The sequence below is a fragment of the Scylla paramamosain genome, chromosome 45 (genome assembly GCF_035594125.1).
Source record: "Scylla paramamosain isolate STU-SP2022 chromosome 45, ASM3559412v1, whole genome shotgun sequence".
Taxonomy (NCBI): Eukaryota; Metazoa; Arthropoda; class Malacostraca; order Decapoda; family Portunidae; genus Scylla; species Scylla paramamosain.
The window spans coordinates 6,698,800-6,710,000 of NC_087195.1; the positions used below are offsets into that span (position 1 = coordinate 6,698,800).

At 40.9% G+C, this 11,201-nt stretch overlaps 1 protein-coding gene across 1 annotated transcript in view; it reads right to left on the reverse strand.

Annotated features, from left to right (window-relative positions):
* Positions 1-11,201, reverse strand: part of LOC135094458 (proton-associated sugar transporter A-like) — a 12,678-nt gene continuing 1,477 nt past the window's right edge. Inside the window, 10 exon segments of the mRNA XM_063994555.1 lie at positions 1-2,659; positions 4,313-4,390; positions 5,481-5,655; positions 6,323-6,453; positions 6,708-6,818; positions 7,423-7,563; positions 7,677-7,757; positions 8,560-8,649; positions 9,692-9,834; positions 10,398-10,499. Of these exon segments, the coding sequence (XP_063850625.1) occupies positions 2,429-2,659; positions 4,313-4,390; positions 5,481-5,655; positions 6,323-6,453; positions 6,708-6,818; positions 7,423-7,563; positions 7,677-7,757; positions 8,560-8,649; positions 9,692-9,834; positions 10,398-10,499 (1,283 nt within the window). The 3' untranslated portion in view covers positions 1-2,428.

Below are 11,201 nucleotides of genomic sequence, written 5' to 3' on the forward strand. Positions count from 1 at the left end.
CACACACACACACACACACACACACACACACACACACACACACACACACACACACACACACACACACACACACACACACAGTTTCATCTGTCTATTGTATTTATATTTGTTTTTGTGTGTTTTCATCACTTTTTTTGTATTCATTAATTTTCCCAGATGTAATTTACTCACTAGTTGCATTCTTCCCTCCTCCTCTTCTTAACACTTAAATTTTACAAAGAACTGAATTCTAATTATTTTTCTTATGCAACACACTCGCAATACACTCACATGCAACACTCACATACAGCCTCCCCCCCCACTCTCTCTCGCAATACACTCACATGCAACACTCACATACAGCCTCCCCCCCCACCCCACTCTCTCGCAATACACTCACATGCAACACTCACATACAGCCTCCCCCCCACTCTCTCTCTCTCTCTCTCTCTCTCTCTCTCTCTCTCTCTCTCTCTCTCTCTCTCTCTCACCACACCCCACAGCTCCACAGTATGACCCCCCACAGTATGTTTACAAACCCACAGTCACTCCCCCACAGCCTCAAAAATTTTCTCTCTACATTCAGTTTACAGTTTTAATTCTTAACGTTTCCTCTCTGTATAGTGTAAGTTTTTGAGTGCACAGACAGAGATAGACAGACAGACAAGTAGACAGCAAGCTAACAACACAAACTCATGCAAACAATGACACTATTATTCCTTCCCAAAATATGAAGTGACACAAAACACATATACATAACTCTGACACAAACACACACAGTTATTTTATCTATCACAATGATGTTTTCTGTTGACCCTTAGTATGTTGTGGGAAATTTACTGCATGATATTACCCCATTCCTTTATCAGCAAGTAGAAGGGAAAATAGAATGGGCTGAACCTTTCATACTGTGTCACCAAGTGTGTGGCAGCAGTTCTGGCCGGTGAGGACACGAAGACACGGTAACACTGCCACTGACTGATGCCCTCTCACTCACTGACTGGTCTACCTATTTCTAATGAATTTGCCTTAACACATACAGCAAACTAATACATTTCTACCAAAACACTCAGTCAAAGTGTTAGGTTACTTAATAAAAACTATCTGGTGACTTACTATCAAATGATGGTTTTGGTGGAAATAGTAAAATTTTGTGCACATTTTCAAACAATACAAATACATAGAACAATCAGTGAGTGAGTGAGAGCATCAGCCAGTGGTAGTGTTAGTATGCCCCTGTGTCCTCCCTGCCTCAATACTGCCACACACTTGACAACACAGTACAGCTACAGTGTTAGTATGCCCCTGTGTCCTCCCTGCCTCAATACTGCCACACACTTGACAACACAGTACAGCTACAGTGTTAGTATGCCCCTGTGTCCTCCCTGCCTCAATACTGCCACACACTTGACAACACAGTACAGCTACAGTGTTAGTATGCCCCTGTGTCCTCCCTGCCTCAATACTGCCACACACTTGACAACACAGTACAGCTACAGTGTTAGTATGCCCCTGTGTCCTCCCTGCCTCAATACTGCCACACACTTGACAACACAGTACAGCTACAGTGTTAGTATGCCCCTGTGTCCTCCCCTGCCTCAATACTGCCACACACTTGGACAACACAAAGTATGGTGCTGCCACTATCAAAAGTCAGAGTTAACACCATAGAACAGAAGAAAAGTTGACTAGTATGTTTTTTCTCTTCAACAGTCATAACACTCGCACAAACACAATGCACAGACACTACAGTTGTTACAGATAAGTGTGTGTGTGTGTGTGTGTGTGTGTCTAAATCTCTCTTTCTATCCACACTGCTTTCTCCTTCACTCAAGCATCTTACTCTTGGGAAATCTCTCTCTACTCACTCATGCACTTCACATCAACAAGAGTCTAGATAAAAGTAGTTACACAACTTCCTACTTGTGACAGTAACACTGGTAGCCTAACACAGGTACACACAAATACAGGTACACACAAGCACAGGTACATACACCGAGACAAGTTTAGAGTAAGAGAAATATTTGTACCAGCCAGGTTTAGTTTTACATTTGTTTGTTTGTTTTAAGATTTTCACTTTTCTTTTTATCAAAGAAGAATTAAAGATATATCATTTTATTTTACTTGGTGTCTCTTATTCTTATTCTTCCTTCTTTCTCTCTTTTCTAATTTCTAAGTGTTTTAAGGATTCTGTTCTTGTTTGTAAGTATGCAGATGCCAGTAGATGTAAATTTAATAGTAGTAGTAGTAGTAGTACATTGATCTCTTTTTGCCTGGCTAGTACAATTTTAAGTACTACACATACATATCACCTTTAATAGTAGTAGTAGTAGTAGTAGTAGTACATTGATCTCTTTTTGCCTGGCTAGTACAATTTTAAGTACATATCACCAAGTGTACATGGACAAAGAACACACACACACACACACACACACACACACACAGCACTTCAGAGGTCCAGATAGGTGACTTTGGTGGCGGTGAGAGAACCACAGGCTGCCAGGAGACTCGCAGCACACACAACAGCAGTGGTGGACCCAACGGCAGCAACAATAGACCCCATGCAAGAGGACAAGATGAACTGAGCGAGGAAGACCATAGAGGAGACAATGGCCACGTCAGTCCCTAACCCCCTCACCTGCTGCTCCGGTCCTGCCCAGTCTCCATCAGTGGCCATGAACTGCAGAAAAGGAAGGAGGGGTTATGTGTGAGGGAGGGAAACTAGAGGGAAGGCTAAGGTGTTCTTAAATGCTTCCTATCTTCTTTCAACAAGCTCCAGGGAACTTATTAAGAGCAGAGGGAAGACTGAAGAAAAGCCGAGGTGTTTCATATTGTCATGGCTGTAGTGGAATAAATAATGTGCTTTTTCTTACGATTCTGAAGCCCTGTCCACATTATTGAGCATGCTTGACGGGCAAACAGTGATACCAGATCCCATTCCAATACATAAGCAATGAGTGTGAGTGGCAGGCACGAAAGTGACATCAGAAGCGAGGAAACTGCAGGCAAACGAGGGGGCAACTGCCTGTGAGTGAGCTTGAAGGAAACGCCAGAAACTGTTTCAACTGGTATGATGCGAAACACTAACGGTTTACTCGGAACTATGTAGGAATCTGTCTCATGTTCAGTGTTCTGTGCATATCAGCATGTCTGGTGGTCCTTCTACAAGTGTAATTGAAGGAACAAACTTTCAGTGGTCCAAGCAAGATACAACATGGATAATTGATATGTACTGGCAAAAATCTTGCTTGTGGAACATAAGTGCTGATTATAAGGACTGAAATAAACGAGTAGTAGCCCTTACAGCAATAACAAAGGAAATACTAAAGAAGTATATATCCATTACCATTGCGGATATAAAAAAGAGACTAGATACTTTGCGAAATCAGTACAGGCGTGAAATGCGACAGAAAGAAAACTGTCGCAAGTCAGGAGCTGGGACGGACGACGTGTACAGCCCCAAGTTATGGTGCTATGATGACCTTTCTTTTCTCACTGATGGTGGCACAATGAGGACATTCATGGCACAATGGTGGCACAATGAGGATGGTGAAGGAGTAGATATTGTGAGCTAAACTACATCTGGTAGCACTGTTTGTTGCCAGATCCCTGCCTGTGGTTTTCCCACTTCTTACGTCATCAACCCTCATTCTCACTACTATAGTGATCTGGTATCACTGTTTACCTGTCGAGCATGCTCAATAGTGTGGACAGGGCTTAAGGTTATGTGTGTGTTTCCTAAAGATCTTGAAGACTAAAGAGGCTAGAATGTTTCTTAAATGCTTCTTATTGCCTTGACTTCCTTATAGTGGAATTAATAAGGTGATTTTTTGTGATTCTTGGGAGTTGTGTGTGAGTGGAGGCCTGTGGGAAGATTGAAGAAAGACAGGGCTGTTTCTTAATGTCTTGTCTTGTCTTGGTTTTAATGGAAGTTACTGGGGTTTTCAAGGGTTTTTTTTATGACTCAAGGGACAGTTTAATGAGGATTCTACATCTCTGACAGGCTGAGGTGGAAGTTGTGGTTTTCAAGGGTGTTTTCATAATTCTACTGGAAGTTGTCGGGGCTTTCAAGAGTCAAGTGATAGTTTAACAGGCTGTAATGGAAGTTACTGAGGTTTTCAAGGGTGTTTTTATGATTCCAGTGATAGTTTAACAGGCTGTATTGGAAGTTATAAGGGTTTTCAAGGGTGTCTTCATGATTCTAGCAACAGTTCAACATGCATTCTTCAACATCAACACACACACACACACACACACACACACACAAGCACACAGGAAAACCAGACACTGACAGTAACACATCAAAAACTCTCACTCTCACACTCGCTCTCACCTTCGAGTCGCTGTTGCCAAGACAGGAGGACAGAAGTTGGCGAGCTTTTGACACCACCCACACATCCTCACACTTGATCTACGGGTTATACAGACACAGCTACAGGGAGGCTGGCAGGGTACAGGAGTAGGGTAGAGACGAAGGTTAAAACAAAATACAGGGATGGAATAGCACAGACTGGGATGGATGGGGACAGAATAGATAGACAGGAAGAATAAAATACACAGGATACAGTAAGGACAAGGATAGATGGATGGAAATGATAGAATAGACAGGAAATACAGAGACAGAATGGATAGAAATGACAGAATACATAAAGAGGAGTATGAAGAGAGGAAAGGAAGGAAAGGATGAAATATAAGATTAGAAGGAAGAGTAGGGAGGAAGGAAAGGATGAGAAATAGGATTAAAAGGAAGAGTAGGAAGAGAGGAAAGGAAAAGAAATTAAGGATGGACAATACATTTACAAGAAAGAATAGGAAGAAAGGAAAGGAAAATAGGAAGAGAAGGAAGAATAGGAAGAAAAAGAGGAAAGGAAAGGAAATGAAGGACAAAAGACAGAATTGGATGAACAGGAAAGGATAAACAGAAGATAACAGAAGGATGAATAGATAATAACATAAATAACAAGAAACAGAAGATTAGAGGGATAGGAAAGGATGAATAGAAGATTAAAGGAAGAGAAAAAGAAATTAAGATAAAAGACAGGAATAGAAAGATAGGAAAGAATAAATAAAAGATAACAAGGAAAAGTTGATAATAAAGAATAAATAAGAAATTAAAATAGGATTAATGAAGGAAAGAAGAGAAAATACTTGAGATTATGAGTATTTGAATTACTTACTTTACTTAAAGTTTTATTACTTGCAGAAAAGTAATTATGAAAAGGGTGATGATGATAAAAGGAAAGCAAATCTTACACTAACTTATATGAATATTACACTTATTTTTTACTCTAGATGCTGGATATGAAAGCACTGGCAACACACACACACACACTCACACACACACACACACACACACACACACACACACATCTCTCACTCACATCAACCAAAGCAAACAATTTAAAACACTCATCCATCACACACCCCCACACACACACCTCACTCATACCCTCACTCACCCACACACACATACACACACATCATCCTGCACCATCACTCACCATGCCAGACTCGTGATAGTGAGCCACCAGCAGGTATGGCATGGTGAAGAGGGTGGAGTACATGACACCAGCACAGCATGAGAAGATGATGACAGCTGCTGGGTGTCTCAGGGCAGCCATGAACACCATTCCCACACTGTACACCAGCTGGCCATAGACATACACTGGCCGGGCTCTGTAATGTATTGGGGGGTGGGGGGGTATTAGAGTACATACATACATACATACATACATACATACATACATACATACATACATACAAACATATACAAATGAGGTTTTCTAATTCCAGTGAAAATAAAATGAAGGAGAGTTGAGAAAGTGAGAAAGAAAAGAATGACAGATAGATAGATGGATAGATACACAGATAGATAGAGGTTAGGTTAGTTAGGATTAGGTTAGGTTAGGTTATAGGAATGTAAGTGTTATACAGTGGTGATAGAGGAGGTATATAGATAAATAGATAGATAGAGTCTGGTTGGTGGTGCTTGTACACAGATAGACAGGTTGGTAGATAAAGACAGATTAGATACACAGAATTAAAAGAATAAAAACAGACTGAAAGAACACTAAAACAGAGAGAGAGGGAGAGGGAGAGAGTGAAAAAAGATGGAGACAGACTGAAAATGTAAATGGACAGAGAGTAATGTAGTAACTATATGATGCTGCCTCTTGTACACTAATAGACAGATAGATAAATAGATAGACAGACAGATGGAAAGACAGATGGACAGATGGATAGACAAATTACGTAACACAGAGAAACAAAACATCACTCCTTACATAAAAAAAAAAAAAAAAAATAGATAAAACTCACAACACACACAGACACGCTCACATACCCAAAGCGCTTGACCAGTTTTTCAATGAGGAATGAGTAGCAGGAGCAGGAGAGGGAATAAAGCGCCATGCCCCAGCAGCCAAACCGGACCCCATCGATGTACAAGCGCTTCTCCTGGCTGCCATCTGGGGCCTGTTGAGAGAGAGAGAGAGAGAGAGATGAGGTACATTAGGACACAGGAACACACACACACACACACACACACACACACACACACACACACACACACACACACTAAAACACCCCCAAAACACTGAAAACACCCCCAAAACACTCCCATCACACAACAAAACACCCCCAAACACACATCAAAACACCCCAAATTCACATATTCTCCCTCAAAACACACCCACACACCCCAACTCCACCCAAACACCAATACTCACACCAGGGTCTCCTCCAAACACCGCCTCCCCCACAAAGTCGGTGAAGTAGAGGGAGTAGCACACCAAAGACATCCAGCAGAAGAGGTTGGTCAGGCAGAGCAAACGTAAAGACTGTGGATGAAGAGAGGTGAGGTTAGGGAAGGTGGAGGTGGTGGTGGTGGTGGTGGTGGTAATAGTAGTAGTAGTAGTAGTAGTAGTAGTAGTAGTAGTAGTAGTAGTAGTAGTAGTAGTAGTAGTAGTAGTAGTAGTAGTAGTAGTAGTAGCAGTAGTAGTAGAACTTTTAAAGAGTTAGGGAATTAAAAACAAGAATTGGGGAGTTTCAAAGAAGAATTAGTTTTAAAGAGTTAGAGAGTTTAAAAGAAGAATTAGGGAGGTTTAAAGAATTAGGAAACTAAAAACAAGAATTAGGGAGTTTCAAAGAAGAATTAGCTTTTAAAGCCAGAGAGTTAAAAAGTAGAATTTGAGAGGCTTAAAGAGTTAGAAGGTTAAAAAAAACCCTTAAAAATGTTACTATACTGATGCAGTTTAGTACCAATTACGAGAAAGGTGAGATAATTGTGACACACCAACACAAATAAGAAAGAGTTACCTGTCCCATATATAAAGACAAGAGAAATAGAAAGGCAAGATATAACTGTGATAAATTAATACAAGTGAGGAGTGAAAGCAGGAAAATAAAGGTAATTACAATATAAGACAGGTGAGAAAGATTTACCTGTGGCATGTAAACAATGGATAGAAGGTACTGTCTTAAGGTAGCAGCTGGGATGACCTCTGCTTCTCCTACTCCTTCTCCTGCTCCTGCTGCTTCTACTTCTCCTCCTTCAGGTACCTCTGCCTTCACTTCTGTTGGTTCCTGTAGTAGTAGTAGTAATAGTAGTAGTCTTATATAACATTGTATATAATAAGCATATAATAAAAAAAAAGTAGGTAAATATCTCTCTCTCTCTCTCTCTCTCTCTCTCTTACCTGCGTGTTGAAGGAAGTTTCTTGATCCTCAGAGTAATTTTGGTAGCCTGCCTCTGTTCCCTGCTCCGCTCCGTGGCCGTTCTGTAGTAGTAGTAGTAGTAGTAGTAGTAGTAGTAGTAGTAGTAGTAGTAGTAGTAGTAGTAGCAGTAGTAGTAGTAGTAGTAGTAGTAGTAGTAGTAGTAGTAGTAGTAGTAGTAGTAGTTTATAATGAAAAATAGTTATTCCTTACAAACTAAAATATATAAATAATCATTCTCTCTCTCTCTCTCTCTCTCTCAAGGGAAGGAGAATGAAGAGGGAAAACCATAATTCATGAGGGGATAAGACAGTGAGATACTGTGTGAGAAAGAGAACGAGTGATACAGCGCCTCATAGAAAACGAGCTAAGAGGCAGATATTTTAAGGGTGACTCAAGGATATTTCTTTTTTTTTTTTATGGTAAACTATTTTTTCAGTGATAGTTTGGCAGAGAGAGAGAGAGAGAGAGAGAGAGAGAGAGAGAGAGAGAGAGAGAGAGAGAGAGAGAGAGAGAGAGAGAGAGAGAGAGAGAGAGAGAGAGAGAGAGAGAGAGAGAGAGAGAGAGAGAGACGAAGGCTGAGAAAGAAAGAATGGGAAACATTAAGGAAAGAAAATAGAAAGATACGAAAAATAATTAAATAGAGAAAGAAAGAAAGAAACAATCAAAGGAGGAGGAGGAGGAGGAGGAAGAACAAGAACAAGAAGAACAAGAACAAGAAGATGAAGGAACTGACAAAACATTCAAATTGAGAGAGAGAGAGAGAGAGAGAGAGAGAGAGAGAGAGAGAGAGAGAGAGAGAGAGAGAGAGAGAGAGAGAGAGAGAGAGAGAGAGAGAGAGAGAGAGAGAGAGTTATCTTTACTCACCACAATAGGAAGAGAGCTGGGTCGAGGGGGGGGCTTATCCATGGTACCGTAGCCCCCCCTCCCCTCTTCTTCCAATGCTTGCTCCGGCCCCTGTGGAGAGAGAGAGAGAGAGAGAGAGAGAGAGAGAGAGAGAGAGAGAGAGAGAGAGAGAGAGAGAGAGAGAGAGAGAGAGAGAGAGAGAGAGAGAGAGAGAGAGAGAGTTAGTATATTAGTATGAACTGGATAAAATGACTGCATGGCTGACTGGCTAACTGACTAACAAAATATGAATAAAACAAACAAAGCAACTTTAATTGAAATGAAACACACACACACACACACACACACACACACACACACACACACACACACACACACACACACACACACACATGCACAAACAAACAAACAAACATTCTTGCGCACACAATACCACACCTCCTTCTCCCCCTTTTCAAAACAGTGTTGCCATATTTACGTGCCTCGTGGGGACCAAATTAAGTTGGTAACACTGTTTTGGTGTTGGTGAGGGAAACTGATTGGTAATACTGCGTCAGAGCTATAATAGAGGTCTGAGGTCTCTCTCTCTCTCTCTCTCTCTCTCTCTCTCTCTCTCTCTCTCTCTCTCTCTCTCTCTCTCTCTCTCTCTCTCTCTCTCTCTCTCTCTCTCTTTCTCTACGTATCTAAACAATATAAATAAATAATAGAATAAAAGGATAAAATAACTAAAATATATATATATATATATATATATATATATATATATATATATATATATATATATATATATATATATATATATATATATATATATATATATATAAGAAAACAATTGGTTAGTAAAGCAGGAAGACTCCTCCCCACCCACCCGTCCACTCACCGCAAGTCAACAACTCATCCACTCTCACATCCACATACCGCCCCCAACCAACCTACCGATACACCCACCCACACACCCCACCCAAACCCAACCCAACCTAACCCAACCCAACCTTACCCAACCTAACCTAACCTAACCTAACCCGACCCAACCCAACCCAACCCAACCCAACCCAACCCAACCTAACTCAACTCAACTCAACCCAACCTAACCTAACCTAACCCAAGCTAACCTAACCTAAACCAACCCAACCCATCCACGCTCCCAGCTTACCTTAGCCAGTTCATCTCTAGAAGACTTTTCCAGCACGTCCAACGGCACCTCTTTGAACGAGTAGAGGGTACTGAAGACACACACGATAAAGATGAAGGTCACCAGCGTAAACACCGCCCGCACATGCCCCCCTAGCAGCATGCCTGGGGAGAGGGAGGGTGAAGGAGGGTGAAGAGGGGAGATGGAGGAGAGCAAGGTTGTGAGGGATTGAGATGGTGAGGGGTGAGGGGTGAGGGAAAGTAATTGAAAGTGAGAGGAAAGGTGTAAAATAGTGAAAAACAGCTGAAAATGAGCGAAAAGTGAGTAACATAGTGAACGTGAGTGAAAATGAGCGGAAAGTGAACGAAAAAAAATAAAATGAGCCGAAAATAAAAGTAAAATGGTGAAAAACAACTGAAAATGAACGAAAAGTCAGAGTAATATAGTGAAAATGAGTGAAAGTGACCGGAAAGTGAACGAAATCAAATAAAAATGAGCCGAAAATGAAGGTAAAATGGCGAAAAGCGAATGCAAATGAACGAAAAGCGAGAATGATAGCGAAAATGACCAGAAAATGAACGAAAAAAAAGTGAAAACGAAGCGAAAATGAAAGCAGAACAGTCACAATACGACCGAAAACTTAAGGAAAGTGAAAATGAACCAGCGGAAAAGTCACTGAATAATCTGAATGTGACTGAAAATACGTGACAGTGAGAGGTGAACTTACCAATAAAGGTGGCGTCCCAGTTAATCCCTCCCATGGCGTACCCCAGGCCGCCCCCGAGCCCCGCCATGATGGTGAAGGTAGACAGACCCACCGCATGATCCTCTGGGGGCGGGGGAGAGAGGGGGGAGACGTGGACAGGTAGATAAGCAGTTAGATGAGAAAGTACGTTAATTACAAGTAGATTAATTAATAAGTAGATAGGTAGATTGAAAGATAAATAGATAAGTAGATAGGCAGATAAGTAGGTATTTGATAGGTAGATAAATGAATGGTATAATTGATGAGTCGTAAATTTAAAAGGTAAAGGAGTTAATTTGTTTATAAGTAGATAGGTAATTACATAGATAATATAAGTAGGTATAAGTAGATGAGTTAAAAAGTATAAAGTCATATAAGTAGACGAGTTTTTTTAAGTACTGTCGCATTAAGTAGACAAGTTAATAAGAGGACAAATTAACAAAATAAATAAATGAATGAATAAATAAAATAAAAAGTAGAGAGATAAAAGACCTCTCTCTCTCTCTCTCTCTCTCTCTCTCTCTCTCTCTCTCTCTCTCTCTCTCTCTCTCTCTCTCTCCCTGATTGCTTTCCCCAACAGTAAATCCAAGAAAGCGAAGAAGATAAGGTTTTGAAAATTAATTGAAACTTCACAGCGATGGATTTGAGAGAGAGAGAGAGAGAGAGAGAGAGAGAGAGAGAGAGAGAGAGAGAGAGAGAGAGAGAGAGAGAGAGAGAGAGAGAGAGAGAGAGAGAGAGAGAGATGAAGCTCGAAAAAGGAGAGAAGTGCATTGACTGGCTGCCAGT